This window comes from Phlebotomus argentipes, unplaced genomic scaffold, assembly GCF_947086385.1.
Source record: "Phlebotomus argentipes unplaced genomic scaffold, Phlebotomus argentipes genome assembly contig_42, whole genome shotgun sequence".
NCBI classification, from domain to species: Eukaryota; Metazoa; Arthropoda; class Insecta; order Diptera; family Psychodidae; genus Phlebotomus; species Phlebotomus argentipes.
The window spans coordinates 1132438-1158837 of record NW_026776171.1 but is presented as its reverse complement, the minus strand read 5'-3'; the positions used below and the strand labels follow the sequence as shown (position 1 = coordinate 1158837).

The 26400-nt window shown below is 43.0% G+C and overlaps 2 protein-coding genes across 7 annotated transcripts; one reads left to right on the top strand and one right to left on the bottom strand.

Moving 5' to 3' along the window:
- The first annotated feature begins 5334 nt into the window (after positions 1-5334).
- Positions 5335-8656, top strand: LOC132257139 (lipid storage droplets surface-binding protein 1). Of its 3 annotated transcripts, none has more exons than XM_059753920.1 (5): positions 5335-5598; positions 6172-6485; positions 6556-6763; positions 7793-8346; positions 8416-8656. In XM_059753920.1, exons 1-5 carry the CDS (start codon positions 5496-5498, stop codon positions 8539-8541), a joined length of 1305 nt encoding a protein of 434 aa, XP_059609903.1. In that variant the 5' UTR covers positions 5335-5495; the 3' UTR covers positions 8542-8656. The 3 variants fall into 3 exon arrangements, with proteins under 3 accessions (XP_059609903.1, XP_059609904.1, XP_059609905.1); XM_059753921.1 differs by lacking the exon at positions 5335-5598 and adding an exon at positions 5717-5978; XM_059753922.1 differs by lacking the exon at positions 5335-5598 and adding an exon at positions 6051-6073.
- A 126-nt stretch (positions 8657-8782) lies between these two features.
- On the bottom strand, positions 8783-26164 carry LOC132257133 (chloride channel protein 2). 4 transcript variants are annotated; one of them, XM_059753909.1, is made up of 12 exons: positions 18363-18384; positions 17295-17554; positions 17038-17233; positions 13750-13857; positions 12297-12425; positions 11921-12220; positions 11702-11858; positions 11425-11635; positions 11251-11352; positions 10956-11190; positions 9558-10889; positions 8783-9486 (listed from the first exon to the last, which is right to left on the bottom strand). In XM_059753909.1, exons 2-12 carry the CDS (start codon positions 17420-17422, stop codon positions 9241-9243), a joined length of 3144 nt encoding a protein of 1047 aa, XP_059609892.1. In that variant the 5' UTR covers positions 17423-17554; positions 18363-18384; the 3' UTR covers positions 8783-9240. The 4 variants fall into 4 exon arrangements, with proteins under 4 accessions (XP_059609892.1, XP_059609891.1, XP_059609894.1 ...); XM_059753908.1 differs by having other exon boundaries at positions 17295-17561; positions 18363-18377; XM_059753911.1 differs by lacking the exons at positions 17038-17233; positions 17295-17554; positions 18363-18384 and adding an exon at positions 24461-26164.
- Between the last annotated feature and the right edge of the window lie 236 nt (positions 26165-26400).

Genomic DNA, 26400 nt, shown 5'->3' with positions numbered 1-26400 from the left:
CGCGAGAGAGTGAGCGAGAGGGAGCGAAAAGAGCGGTACATTCCGAAAAAAAGTGTACAAGTATAAAATTCTTGTACTCCTATTCCCGCCACCAGAGCAATTGTCGTAATTGTATTTATAAGCGGTGTGTGATAATAAATATTGACGTCGCTTTTTCGGAATGTGTGTACATTTTGACTCACTTTTTTTTCGCGTGCGCGCGCGCGCCCTGACCCCGCGTGCTGAGGCATGCAGAGGATCACACACTTGGCGAAAAATAGGAGCATAAAAGCACAGCATATCTAGAGGGTAGCAATTAATAAATGCGCGCTTTCTGGAATCTCACTCAAATCGCGGGGAAGTCAGGCACTTCTATGTGCAAAATGCCCCATTTAATGTCTCTTTTCTGCTGATTGGAGGGTGTCTGCTTTCGCAGAAATGCTGCCTCGTGTCGTTTTTTGTGCGCGCCTTTCGCGAATTCTATCTTTAATTCGTGAAATATATTTGCGGCATGGAATTGAAATAGAAGAGCACGCGGGGATTTGTTTACTGGAACAAGCCAGGATGTCTGACGTGCAATGTTTGTGATGATGGCTTGAGTAGGGGAAAGACGGGGATTTTAGTAAAGACTTCCGATGCATTTCTCACAAAGAAGAAACGTTTTATTCCGGAGTAAAGAAAATACAGGGATTTTCACTGCATTTTGTACAAAACTGCCCCACTGTGGGGCACTTTCGAAATGCAATTTTTCACTTGTTTCTAGAATGAAATCCAAAGGCAATAATAAAGAAAGTCTTTAAGTAAAGAACATTATTTTAAGATAAGAATACTTTGACCGAATTTATCCCTGACTTATTCTTCCCCGCTTTCCCCTATATTTGTTTTTTCGGAATGGAATTCATGATCATGATAACATGGAAATTGCGAGATTCGCGTATCTCTTGCGTACTTGAGGCTGATTAGAATGCACGAGATTAGCCTTAATGAGTGATCTGGGATGGATTTTGGTCCAACACAGCCGCTATTCGTAGGTTGAATGCGGCATTAATTGCGCTGAAAGAGGGAAAAATGTTCTGCGTGAAATATTAAGCATTTCCCAGCTAATGTCCTCCGTCGCTCTCTCTTGCTGTCCGTGAGTCGTGAAGGCACGCGAAAGAGTCCCATGAAAGCTGTGCGCGCGGCTATCTAATGAAATTCCTCGATTGCAGATAAGACTGATAATTTATATGAGATTTGCACGATCCCACAATCTGAGGAATGCTTTGAGAGACACACCAAAATCAACTGTTATATTGCAAGAAGTGGTCGCGCGGCAAAAATACAAAAATGCCCGTATGCAGTGGCGAAGAGAGCGGTGAGAATGTAGCAGCCAAGCATATATATATATATCGCGAGTTTTTCCATCGCGGAGCCATTTGAAAGTTTTCTGGTATGAGTGTACAATTCCTCGTTGGAGTTTACTGTAAACATCGCATTCCTTTGCAAATTATTTATCAGTTTGTTTTTAAATCAACTCAACCACCACACAAGAACGTGGCTGCCTTTTTTTCTCTTCGTCTTCTCCATTGAGGTGTCCAACACTCATGGACACAACACTATTTTCTTCCCATTCTCACCCAATTATTATTGGGATAGTGTTTGATGCAGAGAATCTTGGAAGGAATTCTAGGACAGCAATTGCCCGGGCGCAATATCTCCCCCTTGGCGCAGTGGAATATGAGAAAATATTTGCTATTATATAATGAACTATGCCGTGAATTCGCGGCTCATGGAGGAGAGTATATTTTAGTACTGTGTAGAGGGAAAATCAGTCATTAGATTTCACAGAAATCTAGAAGATGGAAGGGAATTTGTCAATGCGACGCGCAAAGTCTTGGCATTTGGCCGGTAGCATTTCACCGCATGAAAGGAATGCACCTTTTTTGCGCCCTGCGACCCCAGGAAGACATTCCGCGCCTCTCCGGCCCAAAGCATACCTATGCTCTCTCTCTCTGTGTGGTGTACATAATGTTATGATAGGCATTGGTAAACGTGGCAGCGCTGCAAATAGAGTGGCGCGCGATTCAAGTTGCGCGCGCTGAGAGTGTCATAGAAAAGAGGCAGATTGACGTCAGTTGACTTTTTAAAGCGATTCTGTGGAATGCGAAAGCAAAGCGGTTATCTGAAAAACTAGTAATATGCCTTTGGCTTACAAACTGGTCGCCACTCAGCTAGTATATCGAGATTTTCGTTCGACTATCGCGCACTGCGGCTAATAGTTCAATGTACACGCAGACTTTCTAAGCTGCGCTCGCGCGCGACTGTGTGTGAGCGCGCGACGATTATTAAAATGGATAAATTATTGGATCACACTGCCGGTTTTCTCTCCAGAGATTTCTGCTCTCCGCGATGGCGCATCTCCGCGCGCTCCAGCATCTTCCAAGAGTGCGCGCGCGCGCAATCGATGTGTGTGAGAAATTTTCAGTTTGGCGCGAATGGAGGGTGAGAATGAGTGGTCGCGGAGATATTTAGCCGGTGTGTTGTGTGTACACCAACTATAAAATTCACAAGGCTTTACTGTTTATTTATTGGAAATAAATTTCCCAAGAAGCCACTCTACTGAGCACGCATATTCCATCCACTGTAATCTCTTCACTTGCACGCCAAGACTTATTTTATTAATATTTATACCGAGAATTCTCCCAATAGTGGGACGATATATTCATCTTCAGATCTGGCTTCTCTTCCTCTCTATAATGTTGCCTTCTTGGAAAGCCACTAATTACGATGAAATCTAATAATAAATGGGAAAAAGAGTATTTAAATGAAATCGGAGATTCTTTCCAAACCACTTCACCTCATTGTCAAGATGCTTCTTTCTGCGTATATCAATGGCTCAAAAATTGTACACACAAACTAATCACAGAATCTGCCAATTGAACTGTGCCACGCGGTGTTTCTCTCGTTATGCACAAAAGGGTTAAACTTTCCGCGGCAAAAGCATTTATTTGCACATCTGCATAATTTCCTGATAATTCACTCTTTGCTGAAACGTGCTTATCAGCTGTGTTTTTCTCGTGAAAGAAGAAAAAAAAGAAGAAACGTAGTGTAATTATCAACATTGGGAAGAAGCTCTTTAGCTGTGGCGATTACCGATGAAGTGCATTGAATATGTTGAGCGATAAGAAATATATTAATTTCATGAAAGTCTGCGATGATACGACTTCCTGCATTCCTCTGATTGTGTAGAATAAAAATCGGTGGATGAGTAAGAATTTATGTGTTGAGAGAAAGAAAAAAAAAAGAGTTGAGCGTTTTATTTCCTGGCTGGGGCACTTTTAGTGTGATTCCAATTGCAAGTGGCGCGAAAAGTGCATACGTAAGCTATTTATTGGGTGTAATCTTTTATCTCACACTCTCTTGCCTATGAGTTATAGGAGAGATACACAATTTACACGCATATTTTCGCTGTTCAAGGGGGGAAACATAATAAATTATACACACATGATACTCCATGGGCTCCAATGAGAAACATCTCTCGTTCCCGCTATTTTTGGTCATCTTTTTTCTCCAATACCATCCGCGCGCGATGGCTTAGGCGAATAGGTTCGCGCCAGCCGCACAGTGAAATAGGTGTATGGAGATGTGTGCTTGAGTATGGAAAAAGACGAGCAAGAGAGAGACTAATAAACCGATATATCGCATTCCAGGGAATTATATTTCAATCAGAGAACTCAATCTTGGTCGATTTTGAAGAAGTACAAAAGCACACGGTGACCAGAGTGAGATGGAGAATTCCAGGCGATCAGCCAGCAAAACACTTTACGTGCCACGCTATATGATCACGAAATTGTAAGTAAATACACCTTCATAACATCCAGAGGTAATTTTGTGGATGTTCAAATTCATCCTTCTTATCGCGCGGTATTCTTCGCTCTGGCCATTGCGTCTATACTTGCGAGTTGGAATTCTCTCTCTCTCTCTTTTGCGAAAAGATACCCACCAATCTTCTCGAGCACAAACTTTGGTATTTTACGCAAAAATTTTAAAATACTCATCAAATTCACTCACGATTCTCATTCTCTCAAGGAAGAAAACCCAACCACGAGAGAGACACAACAGAGGAAGATTGAGGTGAGATTGAGGAGCACAAGCAGTGCAAGAGAGAGAGAGAGAAAAAAAACGAGATCACTTTGGAGTTGTGCGAGGCCACGATATGTGGAGAGTTGAGGAAAAAAAAAGAAAGAACTCACGAAAAGAATTTTTTGACTTTTCTAAAGAACGCGCAATTGTTGGGCTGCCAGGAAGACGATTTTCCTTTGTTTTTCTGTCGTGTGGGTGAGCACGAAACTGATTCACTTCATTGCATCATGTCTCTCATGATGATTTGGTTGTGTCAACGAACTTTTCTCATTGAAGTTGGCACACACAGGAGACGATGAAAAAAATGCTGCCCTTATCAAAACTGCTCTTGGCGGCGGCGCTCTTGTCACTTTGGCGCGGGAAGAAAGTCGACATCGCCAGTGTCACACATTTTATGATCCAAAGTACAGCATAAACTCTTTCCTCACACTCTTCACTTACGATCTCTGTGCTGTTCTCTCTCTCTCTGAAAAGTCCAACGATCGCGGGCGTGTTTTGAAATCACAAAATTTTTCCTTCCTCATTTGCGGGGCGCGAGAGAGTGCAATTGACAAAAAAATTAAACACAATGTTGGCACATTCCCGAGTCATTTCGTGTGCCTTTTTTTCTTGCCACATCAAAATTGCCTTCTTAACATCAACTTGGTGTTGATATTGAGTGGGTGGACGACGAGAGAGGTCAGAGTGGAATGTGTTTTTGGGGGACTTTCGGGGTGAAATGATGTGTAGGAAATTTTGTGATATCGCCGCTTCTCAAATGACCCAAGAATTTAAAGGAGAAAAAAATCTGATTAAATACCACTTCTTAATTACCAATATTAAGAGCCGTTGAACTCACTTTGAGGCACAGACAATAAAAGTCAGTTACCAACAATACTTATCATTTCAAATGCAGTTAAAAGAAATCATTCTCAGTTCAATTGTGTCTTTGTGTAGTAATTCAAATGTTCAGTGTTTAAAAATTTGATTGTGTCTCTAAATCAAAAATTGATGATAAATCTGTGCAGAAGAATTATTGTGAAGCCAAAGTGGCCAATAAAGTTCCCAATCATTCACTCTATTTCAACGATCTTCTTCTCACCTCAGCGTGGAAAATCTGTGTGATCGCAGCTTAATTTCCCCTCCTGCGAATGCGCCTAAAGGCAGACAGAATGTGCGATTCTCCTCACGAATTTATTAGCACTTGAAGCAGAAGCAGTCGAGCGATTATTCACACACCAGTTTCTCCTAGACTCCGGGAGAATATAATTTCCACGATTGAGAATTGAATGGAGGAGAAAAAAGTTGTTTTGTTGCCCTCGCGGTGTCAAACTATTGAGTAATAGTGAAAGCCGGCTGGCAAAAAGTGCGCGGGCTAATCTAATGGGGCTAAATGGGATGACTTTAGGCGGGCAATGGAGAGCAGAGAGAACTCTGGGAAGTGCATCCACATGATGATCATGGGCAAAGTTCACAACTCCATGTCTCACTCGATTGCTGAGCAACCAATTTCTCCATGTGAGTGAGCGAGACAATGTTGAAAGCTGAAGTGTCTCTGATTCCAGAGGTCAGCCACGGTTCAACATGGGTAGAGATTAGGCCTGGATAGTAAGGGGAAGGGATCCAGCCGGGATTTCTCTCGGATCATGCATTTCAGTCGAGCTGTGGCCGTGCTGAGGAATTGTTGGCTACTCTCCAGTGATTCGTGCGCCTGTCCTGCGTGTCTGTCTGTCTCTCTGTGCTGCTCTTGGCCCAAGGAGGATCGCCCGCCAGCACTTGATTTTGATTGCGAAACCCACTAACGGTTGTTCATTGGTTGTAAAAGTGTTTTTGCGATAAGGAGGGTGAACAGTACAGCGGCTTGAGGAGAGAGAGTGGGCATTAAGTAGAGCCAAAGAGTGAGTAATTCTCCCTGTGAAATTCCACACACCACTGATAGTAATCCCGAGAGAGAGGGAGACAGAAGGAAGAGGGGGATTAGAGGGTGTCGGAAGTGTGTAAAGTTTGTCCGTCTGCGGGGAAATCAATATTGACGACAGACAAATTGGATTGCCGCCATGCTAACAGTGTCTCTTCCTTCTCCGTGAACAGTGGCTGGTGGCCAGATAAAGCGACGCAACTCCGGACTGCCGAGGATGGAGGCTGTGGCGAGAATTGGGAGCATTCCCATTGTTGAGACGAGCCTCAAGACGGCCGAGACAGTGTATTCGCGCATCAAGAGGAGCAACACACTCTTCAACTGGTACTTCAGCACCGCCGAGGCCACGCTCTGGGCCGCCGTGGACTCCTTCAAGCCGGCTGTGAGACTGGTGGAGGGACCCCTGAATAAGATCGACAATCTCATGTGCATGAGCCTCGATATTGTGGAACAGAGAGTGCCCATCGTTTATCTTCCACCCCAAGTGGTGAGCGAAGAGAGTCAATTATTTTCTTTTTACACAGCTTTCACGCAACTTCTCAACTCTTCTTGTCCAGGTTTACTACAACACCAAAGAGTACATGTCCGATCACTTAGTGCGTCCTGTGCTGCGACGAGCCAATTCGGTGAAGGAGTTCGGTCACTCCATGATGGACAGCAAGGTGTCCAATTACGCGGCGGATAGAATTGACGGCGCCATTCATGCGGCGGACAAGTACGTGGAGCGCTTCCTTCCGGAACAGAATGGCCAAGACGAAGTTGACTGTGAGTGTCTTATCTTCTCCACTCTGTCGCAATTTCTGTTCCATCCGCGCATGTTGATCTTGATCGTTGAACAACTCTGAGCTTTTCAACCCACGAAAGACAGTGGAAAAGGTCTTCTTTTTGTGCTTTGAGCAGACATGAAGTGCAAGATGCTCCCTCCGTCAGTCTATGTGGAAATTGGAGCGATAGGAGATTTGGTGTGCGTGTTGAATATCATCAAGATGCTCTTCAGTTATTGTGCGGAGAGATTTATCGTTATTGTGTGATGTGGAGGTCAAATTGTGGGGTTATCGCGGTGTAAAAAAAGCCAAAGGAGCTTGGATGGCGGGGTGAGACTGAGGAGCATTGAAGAGATGATTTTGTATATGTACAACTTCCACAAGTTGCCACTGGAACAGAGTGAGAGAGCGAGTGTGGTGAAAAAGCGCAGTCCGGAGATGCAGAGAGTGCAAAAAAAGATGAATTGCTTGAGAGGAGCGACAGACGGGGAGACTGTAAAAAAGTGGCGTTATTCAAAATATTTCTATCTCTTCTCGACGGAGGAGCGGAATTTTTTTGCACTTGTCAATATCATGTGAGGCATAAATAGATGATGAGTTATGGCCTATTAACAGTTGCGAGACTGATATCATTGGGGGTGGGCAAGAAACTGCAATTAACCCGTTCCTTATCACACTTTGTCTCCCACTTTAAATACACTTTGCCCATTCGCAGATAAACACGGACTTTTCTGTCGTCTGTCTCGCATTCTTATGTAAACTAGCGCCTTGTTGTGAGAAATTTCGTCTATTAACAAGCTTTTTTTTTGGAACTTAGCGCCAAATTATTAAACATCTAGAGATGTGTTTTAGCGCCACTCATCGTCGCCTTCAAGGGAGAAATACTCTGAACAGACTTGGTGTACGTTTCAGTAGAAGTAATTAGGAAGCGGAAGAAGCTTTCAATTTTTGGCCAATTTATCGATGGAGCCGCCTGGTGGTTACGCTATATATTCACGCTTTTTCTTCTTCCCTCTTTTGCCTCTGACAGTGGATAACAACAAGAATGCGGAGGATGACAGCAAGGAGATCCACGTGATCCAGACAATTCATCGCGGCCAGCGATTCTCCAGGAAGCTGAAGCGTCGCCTGACCAAGAGGACAATCATGGAGGCGCGCGCGCTGAAGAAGCAGAGCGTCGAGGCGATTCACATTCTCGTGTATGCGGCAGAGTTGATTGTCACCGATCCCAAGCAGGCGGTGCAGCGCGCCAAGGAACTCTGGGCGTACCTGAGTGAGAACGAGCCGGAGAATCAGGCGCGCCCGGAGACGCTGGAGCAGGTGCTGGTGCTGATTACGCGCGAGACAGCACGTCGCATTGTGCATTTTATCAACTTCACCGTGAACACGGTGAACAAGCTGCCCAAGACGGCCAAATCGAAGGCCACGGACATGATTCATCACTTTATCTACATCACGGACTCGCTCATCCGCATGGCGCGCCTGGAGAAGGTGAAGGTGAGACTGGTGAGGGGCGCCGAGGGGATGTACAAGAGGGTGCACAGTGTCTATGACGCCATCCAGCGCTATGCCACGAATGCTCTGGTGAGTGAAAGAATGGGGGTGGGAAAAAGGAGGAGTTGGCGGTGATTAATAGGCGGTTGCGTGTTTCAGGAGCGTCTGGCCATTTTCCTCTCTGGACGCCTCGAGGCGGAGAAGATCACTTCGAGTCCGCGACGCCGAATCCAGGCGGGCAGCAATAATAATCAAATGCATAACAACATCAATGGAGTCTATTAGCGCCGCGACCACGGCGCTCCTCCTCTATTCCCTTCTACTACTAACCTTCCTCCATCTGCAATGGCACTTCGCCAAGGTGACCATCGTCGCTGTGTGACTAACAAGCCACTCTTTTCCCAGCTTTATCTTAAATAAGAAACCTTCCTTCGGTGTGTAGAAATTACTTTACGGGGATCTTCTATAGCCTTAAAATGTGCTTTCGCTTTCAGCTCTTGTCTCCATAAATATAAAATAAAAAGGATTTCTTGTATGGTTTATCAAAATGTCTTTTATTTGGCATACCATTTAAATGATTCTTCTTTCATCTCTCGCTTTATAATTGTTTTTCTCTTAATTTTTGTCCATTCGATTGGCGCACGCGCGCGCTCTGAGGAAGAATATCAAAGAGTTAAAATATTGCAAAAAATACTTTCATATATCTCACAACTTCCTATAAAAATAATCTTCATTTAAAGCACATTAGAATTGTCTTTTGATTCTCTCTTACAAAAAACAGAAATTAAAAGAAAAATTGGACATAATAACTAAAATCGCCAGACACGAAAAATGGGGGATTAAAATATTCTCACTGCGCATCTCTTATCAGGTTTTTTTTTCTTCTATTTTATGGACAATTTTTGTTTAGTAAAATTAAAATAAAATAATTAAATAACATAACACAATCACAAGTCCGCAATTTCACAACTTTTGGCACACTCTCTAGTCCACCCTCTTCTTCGCCTCGCCATTGCCAATGTTGTCCAGCTCAATGTCTGAGCAATTGTCGGAGTTGGACAGGGCGGAATCCATCGAAGACACAGTGTTGTTCACATTGGCGTTGCTCTTCTGCAACAGTGGCTCTTCCTGAGGCGTCAGCGGCGTCAAGGGCATCGGAGCGGGCTCCTCCTCAGGATTTGGCTTCGTCAGACTCCCGCCGCTGTTGACATCCTCAATGGCTTGTCGAAGCTGGGAAAGAAATTGACGCACATTTAGTCTTCACTCTCTTAACTTAAGAGACACCCCAACTCTTAACTCACCTCCTTCAGCCCAACGACGCCCACCAGTTTCCCAATCTTCGTCACATAGGCATGATTGATGCCCACCATGGAGAACAGCGAGTGCACCTTGAGCAGCGACGTCCGCTCGACGAGCTGGAAGGGCGCCGGATCGATGTGCACATTGGCGCCCGCGAGATCAATAGGCTTCGCCATCTCCTCCATCTCCCAGATCTTCTGATCCTCCGGCGACATGTCGCACACTCGCTCGCGCGGCAATTGCACCTTCTTCGAGATACTGGGACTCAGCGGCGCCGAATCCGGTCCAATGCTGGGCGATCCGATGGAGCCCACCTCGGGATCGGGCTGCACATCGGCCAGCGTGGCTGACTTCCTGAAGATGATCTCGAAAGCCGACCTGAGGCGACTCTCTGTGCCCGTGATGGTGGAATACGGCGTGGCGACGGGACTGTGGGGGGAGATCGGTGAGAATCCCTTGAGATTGAAGGAGTTGGTCTTCTTCAGGATGGACTTCTTGGGCTGTGATCCCAGCACTGGATGATTCAGTGCCTGCACCTTCTTCGCTTGTGGCGGCAGCATCTCATTGTTGGCAATTTGGCGCAGTGTTAGAATGTCCGGGGCCGGCATCACTTCGAACCTGGATGGACGACGCTGTCGCTCACTCTCCTCACGCTGCAGACGCTCCTGCTCCTCCCTGGCACGCTCCTGGGCCTCCTTCTGCCACTTCGCCGCCACCTCGAGTCTCTTGTCGCGCCCAATGTGCTTGTCAATCATTTTTATCAGCTCGAAGCGCTGCACCGAGCCCAGGAGGATCATATTCTCTGGATCGTCCACCAGGGGAAAGCCTCTGAGGGTTTTGTTGGCTTTCAGCACCTCCTTGAGCTCCTGATACGTAATGCCCTGCCAAATGTACTTCACCTCGCGCACCATGAAGTTCTCCACGTGGATGCTGTACATGCCGGAGCTGGAGGGCAGCAGATCCGGCAGGTAGGGAAGTTTCTTGATCAGGATGATGCTGTCGTACATGGAGGGCTGCAGGAGGGCCGCTATGGCATTGGAGATCAGCGAGGCGATCATCACAGGCACCAAGTGTGTGATCTGCCCAGTCATCTCGAACACAATCACGCCCACGGACACCGTGTGCGTCACAGCTCCGGCGAATCCCGCGGCGCCCACCACGGCATAGCCGCCGGGGATGATGGGGGACAACTTCCCACCGTATCGCACGCCGTTGGGGAACCACAGATGAATGCCTTCGCCCACGAGACGCCCAATTGCGGCGCCGATCTTGAACACTGGGATGAAGATTCCCGAAGGCACTGGGATTGTCGATGCGATGATGGAGAAGAAGAACTGAAAGAGAGAGAGAGAGAGTGAAGGTAGAGATTGAACGGAAACACCCACAGATTCAAGACTCACCGTGAAGAGTGTGTAAATGGTGAGATTGACAAAGACATTCGTGTAAGATGTGGTCCAATGTTTCACGATAGCCGCCTGCTCAACCGTGAGCTCGGGCTTTGTCCACGTGAAGTTGGTGAAGAGCTGCAACACCTGCTCGTGCGTGCTCAACTCTCCGGCAATGAACTGCCCCAATCCGAGTGGGAAGGAGATCGTGGACACCATCAGGGCCAATATTCCCGGATAAAGGAAGCGACTGTGGACAGAGAAATATTTTATTAGTGGAAAACCGTGGCGATTTTTGAGGAAAACTCACTTCTTCTGAAGGAATTTGTTGATCCTCTTGTTGGAGCGCATAAAAAGGACGTATTTCCTGTGAACCCACACATACAGAGCTCCTCCCAAGCCACTGACCACTCTGAAAGACGGCAAAGAACAGGAAGATTTCAGTACAATAAGCAAACTTTGCACGCTTTTTTAAGAATCTTACCCTATCAAGGCAAATACAAAGAGCTCCTGAGGATCAAAGGGGAAGTCCATGGTGAAATTTGTGGCAAAGAGAGCCGTCACAGTGTCCGCTTTCTGGAACCACACGGCCAGCAATCGGAACACCGTGGCTCCACACACTGCAGCAAAGAATCCTCGCCAGTAATTCCTCACGGCAAAGTACGTCGTTGTTACTTCAATACTGAAAAGCACACCTGTGGAGAAAAAGGACACAAGGATGAAGGAGAGTTTCTTCGGCGACGAGAGATTGCCTGTCTCACCTCCAACTGGAGCTGCGAAGCAGGCGCCCACTCCCACGGCACAGGCCGCAGCGAGCATCTCAGAGTTCCTGGATTCATTCTCATAAATGCCTTGGAAGGATGTGACCAACTTGCTGAGCAGCTGCGCCACAATACTGGCAATGTGGACAAAGGGACCCTGACGAGAGAGAGGGAAACTGATGACTTTGCAAGCATTCTGCGGGATCTGGAGATACTCACTTCTTTCCCCAGCGGCATTCCACTGCCCAGTGTGGCCGTGAGTCCGACGATCTTCGCCACGAGCGTCTTGAACGTGAGGTATTCCTTGAGCGCGACACCGCGGAGGATTGTCTTCATCTCAGGGATGCCAGAGCCGATGCTTTGGGGCGCGATGAGGTGCACGAAGCCAGCGGAGAAGAGGATGAGAGACACTGGAAGGGAGACCCAGGCGAAATACTGAGCCACAGGCTGAGATGTGAGATCGCGATAGAGCCAAACGCGAGCATTTGTGCACATGGAAATTCCCTTGTCCATCACATACTGTACACAAGGGGAAAAAAGAAGAGAAAAGCGTTGAGCAGAAGACTTCGATGCACTTCAATTTAGTCCAACTCACTGAGATTAGAGCCATTATGACACCCAATAGTGCCAGAAATATCCAGTCCTCGCCCATCCTGGCAACAGAGTGACGCCAAATCCACGACATGATCCTGAAGCAGCGACTCTCACGATGGCCGAGGAGTTCCTGCAAGATGTTCCCACCACTACTACTTTATACATTGGCATTCATCCTCTCGCCATCGCGCTCTGCATCGCAACTTCCCGCGCAATTCCCTCGGGATTTTCTGGTTTTCTCTCTATCTGCACAATTCTTTCTTGCGAAGTTCAAGGCTCTTTTGCAGAATCAAGAAAAATAAGACTCAAGCGATTGTGCGCAAAAAACTTTTGAAAAATTCATTTATACTTTGTTTACGCTTTTTTATTATTACTCCAAGAGAAGTTTCTTAATGATTTCACCATCTGAAATCCCATTTTTTACATGCGATAATATCCTCTCCTGGAACCACTTTTTAACAGGTTTCTTTTGCGCAAATCAACGCTAAGAGTTCAACAAACCGCGCAATCTCGAGGGGTGGTTAAGTTTTACAGCAGAGCTTTGGCATTCTTTGCCAGTATAATTAGTCAATTTTAGCCAATCGATAGGAGTGCAATTTCTTCACCAAAAGCAGTCGCTTTTGCTCTGTTATCATGGGTCTTTAAGTGAACGAATTAAGTCTAATATCACAGAATATTTATTGAGGTTTTAAGGTCTCTTGCGGGGCTGAAAGTGTGTCAAGGAAGGAAGAAATTAGCCATTGTCTGAAGCAATATGTTAAATATAAAATTCCAGGCAGAATCAGAAGGTTGACATTATCGCGAAACAATAAAATGAAAGGCTTTTCTGCAACTCTTCTGAACATTCTTGCTGTGAATCTTTAAGAAGCTTTCAGTCGTTTTAAGCACTTTACAAGTGCAAAAACTGTTATCGTTCACTTTATAGTCAATTATTCGCTCCTTCCCAGACATCTTGTCCCCCAAAATCACCTCTAAATTCGCCAATGTCTTGCTCATTAGCCAGTTTACTCCAGTTAATCGCCCCTCGACATTGCGCGCACGTGAACGACGTCATTCGACTTGAGAGAAAAAGCGCGCTCAATTTGTCAAGCTGGCTTTTTCTGCAAATAATTTATTGGATGATTAAATAAATCAATTATCGTGGAATTTTTGGCAATTTGTGGCCCACAAATGAGTGTCGCATTTCTTCCAGCGACACGCCTCTTTTCCACTTCTCTTCTCGCGCCGCGGGCAATTTCACTTTGTGTGTTTGCAGCAAAAAGCTCACGCGCGTGCAGCCTTTTGGGGGACTTTGGCCCCCTCGAGGGAATTTCACGGCTCTCCGTCATGCAAATTATACAGTATAAGAAAGAAATTATTGTGTCTTGTTGTCTCCCCCCAGAAAAAGAATCCGGTGATAAAGACAGTGTTTATATACCCAGAGCTCTTGTGCGCCCAGTGAATTGCTTAAATACCTTGTTTCGTGCTTTGTCCTCCTGCTTCCGTCGTCGTTCGAGCAATTTAAGTCTTCTCGCTTCATCTTTTGCATACTCGCCTAGATCTTTCGTGTAGCGACCGTACATCTGAAAGATTTTATTAACAAGAGAACAAAAAGTTCTGATTAGATGGGATTCAGTGTGGAGTTCCTGGAAATCACAAAAAAAGAAAACATCTTGTTTAATAACCATCACCAGAAAAAAAGAGCAAATAATCAGAATGTGAAAAACGTGCAATTTCATGCTCTGAGCAATTTTTATTTGGGACCTCCAATTAAATATTTGCCCAAAGAAGCGTATTTTTCACATTATTTCCATCTTTATCTCGTGTTGTTGTCACTCTGCCGGCGAGAAGTGTTTTTCGCCAGTCCCTCGGCAATAGGGAAAATTTATTGTCGCCAAAGTCAGTCGCATGCCATAAAAAGTTTTTGAATCAAAGGTGGAGATTGTGGTCTTCTGATAATGTCAATACACCGTGTGACAGTGGTATTATGAGTCTCTCAACTTGGCAAATCTCGGTTAATCAGATGAAATACAGCGGGAGGGATTTCTTTTCATCTTATCAACAAAAAAAAGTGGGAACTTACACACAATGTTCTGCACACACCCACAAAGATTTTACAGGCAAATTGTGCACTTCTCGCAGTCATTCAACATCTCATTCATGGATGCGTTAATTTGTTAATCGCATCAATTGTCGCGAGTCTGCGTTTTGTTGATATTTTTGGCTGTTGGCAATTCGAAAATCGTGTAACATTTTCCTATTGTTGTGTGTCTATTTTTACCACCCTTCCTACGCATTAAACCCATCATCATCATCATGTGTGTGTGTGTACTAAATTAATCCCCATCTGACCCAAGGCGGAGGGATTTTCTCTCGCATTTCTCTCACTCAAATGTCTCATTCGATCCCACTAACCGTGACACAATTTTCCTCGCATTCGCGGACAAACAACACCGTCTGTCTTTCCTCGTCACCAGAGGGAAAAGCACACACACACGCAGAGATTGACGTGGGAGTGCATTTGGAGGGAGAGGAAAAATGCGAGACTTTCCCTTGATCGACACCGTCGAGGTGAAATTTCTTGAATTTCTACATCACATTGTCAAGTCTGATTTTCTCAGTAGCCGAGAATTATTATACACTTTGAGAAATGGTGCGAAATCAAGTAGTATATTTTCATTATCGTCAAAGCAAATAAATAAGACACTGAGCAACATTCTGAGTGATTTAGGAAAAGTGTGTGTGTTTCAGTAAACGAGGAAGCCGTGTCTCTATTTTCACAGCACACAAGAGGATGTTTCCTGAAGACTTTGCGACAAATGGAGATTCATTCGGTTGGTTTGGCACTCAAAAATTGTTCTACAAAATTCCAAGGAGGAGATAAAGCATGATGGTATAAAGTTCAGCAGTAAAAATGATCTCAAATACATCTTCAATGTGCTTGTTTTCCAACCAATTGTAGCGTTATTCTTGGAATTTATATTCATACTAATGCTTTTTTAGATTGTGTGACAGATTTAAGATTGATTTAACCTCCAAAAGCAGTAATTCTGGTTGCTTCAGTCGTAAATTATTGCTATTAATTAGCAGAATTGAAAAACATATGAAAACAGCATAAAATTATCAAACTTTGTCCTAGAATGCTTCTTAATTCTAGGTTATGATCGAAAATAAAGCGGTTTTAACTAAATTCTTACAGAAAAATCAAATAGAAACTTAAGAAATTAAATTTGTCATCTGAATTTTTGTAAGTGCTTTACAAAAGTGGATTTACAAATTTTCAACCACAATTTCTCCCCCTTGCAGAATCCCAGCGCACAACTTACAAAGTAGAAAGCTTCAACTTCATTCTCCACTTCCGTGGTCTTCTCCTCTTCCAAGCTCCACTTGGACACATCTTCAGTTGTGGGTGAGGCCGAAGCCAAGACTGTTCTCTTCCGCGGATCGCGCAAGAACGAGAAATCGCTCCACGAGGCGGAGATTTTGAGGGTGGGAGAGCCAGGAGCGGCCGTGTTCTGGCGATCGTACTGCTTGCGGCGCACTTTCACCGAATCTGGCGCCCGATCTGACGGCAAGGAGACGAGGAATTCCGGATCGAAGGCGTATTCACGCAAAATATTGTCACTCGTCATGTGAATTTGCCGCGAAAACCGTATTTTTCACTATTTTTGGCCTTTTGCATCTTCACACGGCGCGATTTGCTCAATATTCGAGGGCCTCCTCAAGACAATTTGACTTGCAGGAGAGCCTAAAAATACAATAATAACCTTCACTCTCTCTCTCTATTTGCAAGTGTGGCCGCCCAAACGCAATTACCGCGATAAGACTAGATTTTATTCTAATCACAGGGATGATAAGCACTAAATAGTCATTGAATCACTCATCAATTCACTCATGATCTTTATAGGATCTTCTTGTGATTCGCACGGAGAAGAAATAAGTTGAAGAAGAGCTCGAGAGTTGTTAGCATTTGCAAATTTCCCGTTCGACTGAAATGAATTGGCGACAATTTGACTTTTTCGTGGTCAATTCGAGCCTTCTATCTCGCTCAGGCTTTCACACTTGGTGGAAGTTGAGAGGGATTTTAGAATAAGAAGCATCATAATAATGATGACTTGAGGTATTTATAGGTTTTTATTCATTCCCCCAAAGACTATACAAATTATTCTCACAATTAAAACATACACACTTTTCACTCTCTTTGCTCGCTCATCAATTCTCTCTCTCTCAGAGGACTCAGATCACAAACACCTTTCGCGTGTGTTTAAGTGCTGGGAGAACATTGCGATCATTTTGTTACTTTCTTATAACTCTTTAAAAAAAAATACATATTCATGCATTTCCATAATTTGACTGCAAATAATGAAAAATCATTTCTCACGCAAGTCTCTTCATGTTCTCTCAAGGATAGGAAAGAAGCTTTTATGATGCTGTTTTCCAGTCATTAATGCAACAAATTTCACTTTGAAGCTTCCGATGGAAATCATTGCGCGCATCTTCTGAATGTCATTGTTTTAAACGCCCAACTTGATTACGTGTAATTTATCACCACAATCGCTCATGAGCGATCTCGTCTGGGCAATTTTGTCTCAATGTTTATTTGTGTCTGTCTATAATTCACGCTTTTTCACCCTCTCTCTGTTCGTCTCATCTGTTGTTCATACCTATAACTGAATTACGCTGTCTAATTCTGACCAGAGCATAATTCGGTGGAATCTCATGCATCTCTTAGTTCGCATGCAAGGACATTGTCAGGCGCTTACGACGGTATTTATGTAGCCAGAAGTGTCAATGCTGATACTGTCGTCATCGTCAGACGATGAGGAGTCGTATCGCCCACTTTCCGACAGACTCGGCGGCGGGCATGGGTAGAAAGCCTGATGGCGGACTTTCTTCGACTTCCGTGGCCGATGCATTTTCTCCATTGAGGCACTGGTCAGCTGCCTCTGCCGGAACTCCCTGTGATTTCAACCCCAAGAGCATTAGAGAAGAAAACATCCCGCAAGATCAGCGATTTTACCTGAGAAAGTTCTCAAAATCCTTCCACTCAGCATCCACGAGCTCCACATTGTCCTCCCCAAATTCCTCATCGTGAATAATTCGATTAACATGGTCTAGATTCCAGTCACGTTCCCGTTCTCGCATCATTTTTTTTATTGGATCAACTGAACAGACTTTGTGTGAACTTTTGTGTAAGGAGAATTGAGTTCCGCAGCAACAGTTCACCAACACATTTGACACAAAATTGCAACACCATGTGAGTCAAATTATCTCATAAATCTACTTGCTGGGTGAAGAATTGATTCAAGTAAAATGTCACGACAGATTATTCTATTTGGTCAGTGGAAGGAAGGAGAGATGTGAATGGGGAGAAAATTGGTGTGTTAATGATTGGAAAGTGATGTGGAAAATTAATTGATTAATTACTGTTATCGCATTGAATGGCAGATGCAATTAAGATCACAATTGTAGCTTTTGAATAAACTTCTAATCAGCACTTGTGAGAATATTCTAATTGGCAATCACTCTGATTCCACATTCCCGCCCCTTTTGCGTTCCATCAAGAAAAGGCAGAATTATGCAGAGAGGAAAATAGACACAATTTTTCACGGTGAGGGAGCTTTTCTGGGTGATTGAGGCTCAAAGTCAGGGTTACTTAATGCGTAAGCATCCAAAAACGATTAGAGATATGGATAGAAGATTAATTATAGAGCGAGAAAAAGTAGTTTCTGCCTTAGCAACACCCTTATTTTCTACACTCAATTCTCGGTCATTTAACATGCTTCTCCTAAATTCCTCACGGCAAAATCTCCATGGCCAATTAAGACACCCCACTTGGCGATTATGTCCAATGAGACTGGTGTCTAAACAATGAGACGAGGCAGTGATGAATTATTATGCAATAGCGCGACTGATGATGTGTGAAGAAAGTTGCGATAAAAGAGATGCAGAAACGGAAGTCGATGGTGTTTCATTGGCTTGAGAGGGAGACAGAGAGAGATGTTTCCTATCACACTGAGAGATATGCCTCCACATAATGCACATAATCAGATGTGATGCGCGAGATAGAGAAAGGACTTGACCAGACACTTCACAAGCATCGGATGCACAGAATTAGCAAAACTTCCAGTCAACCCAGTGACTCCATGTAATTCCATCACACAACTAAATCCAATTCGCAATGTCTGGCCACCGACTTGCGATCTTCAAGCTCGTCAGTCTCCCCCGAAGGAGGCATTCTTTTGTTCTCTGTGTGTGGGACACCCACAATTTCATGCCTCGTGATGAATCTTAATCGAATAATGAGACAATATTCCTACCAGCGATCCATTTCGTGGCGTTTTCCCGCGGACTCTCGCGAGTATGCGCGCACGAGAAATGTCTCTAACAGAAGCAGGGTGACTCACTTTGATAAGACATTTGTAGAAATCTGAACCGAACGCAACCTCTTAAATCAATCAATCGCTCAATTCCAGAGAAAAAAACACGCACAATTCAGTGTAATCTAAGCATCTAATTGGGAGTCAAAAGTGTCTGCGGAGAAGATGGATTTTGCCTCTTCAGCCATGTGCACCCTATTTGTGCAAAGTTGTCGCGTCTGTGGCACGAGAGGAGAGAATCTCTCACGTACAATTGTATCAAGTAGCCGGATATTTAATCTGAATTCACGCTAATTTCCCATCTTTTCCGTTTTACAATCTCTTTGACACTCTTTCGCCTCATCGCGAAAAGATCATCAAACGAGTCACGAGTTCACTCACACTGAGCGCCAATTGCACTTTGCCCTTCCGCATTGTCACACAGGAGGCTTCAATCCATTTTATTCGTCCCCTGGACATGTGACACACGCGCTCAGCCCCAGGCAGACAATCCCCCGTAAGCCCAAATAGGTCTTTTATAGACTGTGGCTTTGAGGAATTCGCAAACACAAAAGCTCCCTTATCAGAGTCACACCTTCGGCGCTGGTCAGATGGTTTGACTGTACTTTGGATTCCACACAGAAGAAACAGTCTTTCTACGTTTAAAATATCAATCAATCTGCGATTTTTGCCATAACGTGGAAACACATGGATTAATTTGCAATTTTATCACGCGATTCTTCTTCCTCTTTAATTTATTGACTCTGAATTAATTGGGCGGCTTTGGGGCGTTTAACACGAAAAATGATATTGACTGAGGAAGTCCAGAGAGAGTTTTTCAAGGGGAATCACATCAAAATTCATTAGTATGAATTCTTGAAAAGCGGAAGCTTTCAAAATTCTGAGAAGTGCATTAATAATTATCAGGTTTATCTAATAAAACAGAATTTATAGATTAAAAATTCTTCACATCACTCATAAAATTGAATGAATGAAAGAATAGAAATATCTATTTTAGATCAGTAATAGCTGGAATTATTGAATTCACGGAAATATCGACAATTTCACAAGTAATTTCACATTTTCTTTAAGATTCTAAAATAAATTCTATCGAGAAATGATTCACTTTTGCCATTCACTTTAAAAGTTCAGAGAATTCTTGGAAGTTTTTAAGTTTTTCCTCCAACTGAGCATGATTTTCAAATTATTTCGTCAACTAAAGCGACTAAAGTCATCACTAAACTTTGTTAGCGCTTCTAATTATCAAATTAGACGTTTCGCCACAATTTTCCACATTTGATTCTCACCACATAATATTTTACCTGCGCCGTGGGATAAAGTGAGCCAACATAGAGATCACGATGGGGTCTCCTGGTGATCTCTTGTCGCCTCAGCGTTTCCGCGATTGACTTCATAATGGATTTCACCGAAATTTTTCACCACTGTCTCATATTTCTCATTTTTGCGCCGCGCCGCGAAGCCACGAGAAGCGAGAGAGCGTCTGAAAAATCCTCCACTTCCGCGATGCACTCCGTGCAATCCCATCAATTCCACTGAAGCCAATCCCAATCTAATCGACAACTTATATACCGCAGATTTATCCGCGATATGGTAATGATGGGAGAAGAATCCCGCGCGAGGAGGAAGAGCTTCTCGCATTGTTTCTCGCTCCAATTTTCATATTTGCCATTTTTTTCTCTCTCGCATCGCACACGTCCTTCCCCCGCTTCCCAGCCCAGATTCTCCACATTCAGAATCTGGAGCTTTGTTCCACATTTCCGATGTGTGAAAATGTGCAGTACTTCGTTAAATGTTTACAGTTAATGCATTGCCACCGATCAGGCGAGCTTTCCTCTTAGCGCACCGTCAATTTCTTCGCTGCAAGTGAAACATGCATAATTTCCCCCTCCACACTCGCAGATCAATGCATTTTCTCACCTAATTCTCATATTGGGAAAACTGCATGACTGCTAAGCACGCGAGAAAAATTCTTGTCGCGAAGAAAGCTTTGACAGTGGAGACGCCGGGTGAATGGATATTTAAAGACATGATGCGATTGGTCAAATAACTTACAAAATATCACACTGACGATGTCAAATATCAGGCACGAAGGCACATTTTGGATGCTGTTGCACTTAATCACTCAGAAATTCACCAATAAATGTTAAGAAATGGGCAAACAACTCACAAAGTATTGAACAAAGAACAAGAAAAAGGACTGAAAAATTGTGCAGAGAAGTGAATTTCGGTGTTGACACTTTGACTGATTTGGTCGAAATGAGCAAAAATAGTGTGTAAAATTGTAAAAACAACCATTTTTTGGCGTGATGTCGCTAATTAAAATCACGGATTTAGATTGTGAGAATCAACTTCGACGATAACGACTGCCGAAAAAGACGCTGATAACGACACCTCACGTCGCTTTGTGACCAAAAAGTATAGCTTAAATGCCCCTTTTCAAGAGCTTTACGTCGAGGACAATTACCTCACAATTTGATTCTGTGGCTTTATCAAACTAAGACTTCCTTATCATGCGACCAGCCAAAATTTCACCGAATTCTCTCACTGAATTATCTCCAAGTGTGTTCGCGGCATCACTTTCTCGCCCTTTCTCTCCACCGTGGAAATTTCCTGCGATAGTCTACAGAAAAACCATAATAAACAACAATATTTCACTATCGTCTCATAGCTCCAGACGTGCTCACTAAGCACATTCTGTTACTATAAATTGCATCAAATTACTTTTATGCAAAACATTCTCGGCACTGTGAGAAGATTATTTCTTATGCAATCTGATGCATTTCCAGCTCTAATCGCGGTTTTTTTTCGCTACTATGAATGAGAGATTCTTTCAATTGTTCTGGCACCGAAAATAAATTACCCACATTCTTTTCACCTTGATCGACGGAGGCACGATTTTGAAGCTCTTGTAAGAACTGCACGAGAGCTCTCAAGTGAATGATTTCTGCCGCAAGAGCTTTTTTGCCAAGAACCACCCGAAAAATTCTCTTTCAAGCGAATGATTAATTTCGCGATACAAAAGCATTTTTGCCACACAGGAATTTGATTATCTGATTGATGATATGTCTGTAAAAAAATGCTCAGAACACCGCGATTAAAGAGTCTTTCGTCCAAGGGGCAGATATTCCAGTTGAAAGTAGTAAAATATTTTGAATATTTGCATTGCCAAAGCTTCTGTTACAGTTTGAGGGCATTTCCGAAATGATTTCGCCTAGAAAAATGATTTTTATTGCTTTTTCTAGGTTATGTGTTGGATTTAAAACAAATTCTGACTATTAAATAATCCTTAAAATAGTCAAATTTTTGGTTAAGCTGGAAATATGTCTCTTTTTTTGGCAAAATTAAGCATTTGTGTATGAAAAACTTCGGTTTTTTGGCTTGTAAGTGCCAAATTCAAGCTCATTATCATGTTGAAATATTCGCTTTATTATTTAAAGCGACGAAAAAAGCTCTTAAAAAGGCATTCAAGAGTAACAAAAGTGTTAAAGATTCTGCACAGAGTCTTTGTATCTATCTCCCAGTTAAAGTTAAGGCATTGCCAAGGGATTATGCTTATCATGCTTTCTCCCTTCGAGACAGCTATGGAAATATTGAAGCATATCAATTTGTGTGTCTGTACCAAATATTGTTCGTGCTCAAGCAAACTTGTTTGCAGACAATATTACTGTGTTTGCCAATAAAAAGTCCAAATAATTCCGAATTTGTTCATACAAAACGATCAAAACAAATTACTCAATAGATGTTTTTGTGCATGGAAAAATCAATTTTTCCACCCAATAAATGGAGTGTAAATTCGATCTCATGACCCATCAATGGGCAAATAGTGAGCATTTTGAGTGTGAAATTGTCACCAAATTGGAAGTGAAATCACCACTTTTTCAGCGCTAAATTCAATTTACACACACGCTAAGTGACCCATTAATCCTTGTCGTCGTCGTCTTCTGGGATGGACAAACCAATTGCAGAGTAAGTGTCACAAGTTTATCACCCCTCGTGCGAACCACGATGGAAGTGTAGCGTGAAAATCGATGAGTATTGTGACGAAGAGACATGTGTGACACTCACATGATGTGATCGTATTATTTTTCATGTAAATTAGCAACAAATTCACGTGAACACAACATTTGGGGCTTTAATAATGCATAAAGGCGTGACTGAAAAAATATTGCCGACTGATTAGTGTGTGTCGCAGGTAAATGTCTTTTCGGCAACAAAACCAACTCAATCTGGTTTACGCGTGTTGTTGATCGCACCAGAGATGGAACAAGTGGGAAATTAATTCCCATATTTCCATTTATTGTTATAAAGGCTCTTAATGATGCCTGGTTTTCAGTGTTATTCTTAATGGTAAAACCCGCGCCAATTGAAGTCATGTGATTGAGTTTTTTCACTGCCAATCATTCCTGAATGTTGTCAAGGGACAGAATATGATCATCCGGCCATCCACGTGATTATTTGGGCATTTTTTATCGTGCTTCACGTTTTTTTCTACCTTCTCTTCGAATTTTTGGTATTCAATCCGCGCAGAAGAAATCACGTGAGATATTTTAACACTCGTGGCCTCTTTTTTATCCTCTCAACATACGCAAGAGATATATAGTCATCTGAAGTACATTGAGAGCTGGCGAAGATTCCTCACAAGACAACTCAATGAATTTTGAGCTTGACTTGCGCTTATCAAGAGGCAATAATTTGACGAAATGCGATGTGAAGCGCGAAACATTGACAGGTAATTCGCCTTGACAGTCGAAATTATTAATTTATAGCAATCGAAAAAATCATATGATCACTATCTCTTCGGTCAGAGTGTGGCAAGTGTTATCACAGAGTGTGTCCTTATCAATTGGCGAAGAAAAAAAGAGTGGCATGACGTGTGGAGATAATTGCGATGGAGAAATTTATCTCCAAATATGGACCCTTTTTCGCAAACTTCGTGTGACTTCCACAGTGCGATCGCGCATTTGAATAAAAAGCCACTCGATGGGGGAGAAGCAATAAAAATCAAAGTCATAGTAAATCACTTGAAAAACATTAATTGAAACACTCGGTTTCAAGTACAAAATCCACTTGCTTCGCACACAAACTTAATAGCGTCTCAAATAATATTTCTTTTCACTATATATTGTTACTAATAGTGGAATTATGCAAATTTTGCATTCTTCAGTCGAGCATTTTGAATAAATTACTCATATGCATAGTTGCTGATCAATATTTTTTTTTTTTCAATAAATCGCCTTTTAATAGATTCCTTTCATCTGCATGCGCAAAACACATTGGAGGAAATCCACCTTAGAATATTCCTCTGATCTTGATCTCAATTGAGGGAAAAATACGCAAATCTCTTGCTCTTCATTCAATGATAAAAAGAGAGATCATGAAGAATTCTTGATTGCAAATGTTGGTGGAGCTTTCTTCAAACGTGTTTTTGCAGAAAACACGGTAAACTTGCGCAAAAATACTAGAATAATTCGTGGGAAAGACGGTGGTTTTGGTAAAATTCTTGTTTCTAAACTCGTTTGTCTGGTGTAAAGATCAAATTTCGCAGTGATGACGATCATCGGGACACATTTGAAGACAAACCACAAAAAAGAGTGATTAATTGAGAGATCAAATTTTCACCGTAAATCGACTAATTGCTCAGAGAACATGAAATTTGCAATAAAAGCTTCAAGAGTTAATGGAGAAAAAAACAATTTCAATGTCTTCCCAAGTGAAACGTGAAGCCAGTTTCCTCCAGATTATCACTGAAGGCATCGCTTTTCACGTGGACAGACAGTGATAGTGACCAGAGAGAAGAGACACTCACCAGAGTATTTTGATAACCCCATCCGGTGTCCTGTGAGCCGGCAACCTTGGGCGTCAGCGGTGAGTCCATCTTGAGGATCTTCGGCGACAGATCCAGACTCTCCTTTCCGTCCTTCTTCAGTAATGCCATCGTTGTTTCTTCCTCTTGCACAAATTACACACACAAATTGTTCCTCTCAAGAAAACACTTCACTTCCTCGCGAGGATCATGGAATTTAAAAGAAAAAGGCCTTTTTCGAGCAGAAAACTGTTCATTCACATTGTGCTGCTGATGCCCTCAAAAATAGATTGAAAAATGAAGGAAAAAATTGTGTCATGTGTCTTTTTCTTTGCTCTTTTTTCCTCCTATTATATGAAAAAGTTGTTTTCTTCTCTCCTTGTAACACGCCTCGTCTCAACAACACTTATCACTTCACTGGCAAACGATCTCGCTCATCAGTCAACAAATTTATTGACGAAGAGGGAAGATTACACGAAATATATTTCTAATTATCACACAAACTGTTCTCTTTTGCTGCCAGTCCGAAAGACACGCAGCGCTGGACAATTGTTGGAGGAATAAACAAATATGCTGGAGATCATCGACTGCGAGGGAATGATTTGATTAGGTTTGTGATCTCCAAACTGCTCTGAGATCACCATCCGGTCTTCTTGGGTTTCGTGAAATTTCCCAGAATCACTTTCTTAGCCACACGAACGACTGTTGAGGTAGGTTTTTTCCGTGAAGTCACCGCCCAAGCGCTCTCAGCTCAATCGAGCCAGCGATCATGAGAAGATCATTAAGTCTAAAATCTATTATGCAATTTGTGCAGCACAGATAAAGAGTCAATCAATTTTCTCTCCCTCTCACTCTGGCGACCAATTGAGAGAATGATCAGTTAGTCAAACACCGCGTCGTGTTTCGCTTCTTTGAGCATCGCCAATATAAGCTGACACTGTAGTTAAATTATTGAGCAAATGTTAGTCGAATGATTCCTTCTTTTTCCCGGAGGGAAAATTCCCCAAGAAATGCTCTGGAGAAGGTCACACTTTGCTTTCCTCAGCAACACTCTCTCTCGACGACAGAAAGAATCCTTCTGAGAGATCCAATTTCACTGGCACAAAAGTCAGTTTAACGGCAAAACAATAAAAACAGAGAAGCACACAAACGAAAAATGTGCAGCAAATGCAACGAAATCGGGGCGCACTTATTGCTAAATTGTTCAGCACAATTCAACAAACTGGAGGCGATAAAGTGATCGGTAGCCGATTAAGTCACACTCGTGAAACACTCCAGCACATAATACACACTGGAAAACTTCCTTCACAGAGATTTTGATAAGCACTCTCTCGAAATATATTCACACAGAAAACAGTCAGTTTAGGAAATATCTGCGTCTCGTGATCATGCGTGCGCACGATCGTTTGGATGCTGAGGCAGAGAAGACGCAGAATGTCTAGCCGGTGTTTCGGAAGTTCTGGGCATCCAATCGAAAGAGTGCCTTTGGGAAAAATGAAGTGGAGAAGAGTTCCGCTGACTCTACACACCGCTCTTATCCCCACTTTCTCACTCTCCGTCTCTCAGGCGCTGCGTCGTCAGCTGACTCTTGACTCAGAGTGGCCCCAACACTTGCAATGCTGCTCAATTTTTATCAAACACTCCACTTTACACTATCACACAATTATTCTCCCGGCGGGACACAGAAAAAAGCACACGGCAGAAAAAGTACATGAATTTTTTTTTGTATTGCAGAAAAACTTATAGAATTTAACACCATCACACAAGCACTGTCTGACGCTCTTTTTTTGCACTTTTCTGCCTCGTTTTCTACCCACAAAAGAGACACACGGAAAATATAAATGCGCTTATTTACATAGAAAACACACGTATTCGCTCTCAAAATAAAATACACCATCAGAGCGATATTTGCATTGAACATCTCTCAATTCAGCACTGAACGC

Excerpts from the sequence above, each read along its gene's own strand:
- LOC132257139 (XM_059753920.1), top strand. The coding sequence starts at position 5,496 with ATGGAGAGCAGAGAGAACTCTGGGAAGTGCATCCACATGATGATCATG. Across the intron at positions 6,486-6,555 it reads TTTATCTTCCACCCCAAGTG|GTTTACTACAACACCAAAGA; the intron begins GTGAGCGAAGAG and ends CTTCTTGTCCAG. Across the intron at positions 6,764-7,792 it reads TGGCCAAGACGAAGTTGACT|TGGATAACAACAAGAATGCG; the intron begins GTGAGTGTCTTA and ends TGCCTCTGACAG.
- LOC132257133 (XM_059753909.1), bottom strand. The coding sequence starts at position 17,422 with ATGATGCGAGAACGGGAACGTGACTGGAATCTAGACCATGTTAATCGA. Across the intron at positions 11,353-11,424 it reads TTTGTATTTGCCTTGATAGG|AGTGGTCAGTGGCTTGGGAG; the intron begins GTAAGATTCTTA and ends GCCGTCTTTCAG. Across the intron at positions 11,191-11,250 it reads AACAAATTCCTTCAGAAGAA|TCGCTTCCTTTATCCGGGAA; the intron begins GTGAGTTTTCCT and ends CTCTGTCCACAG.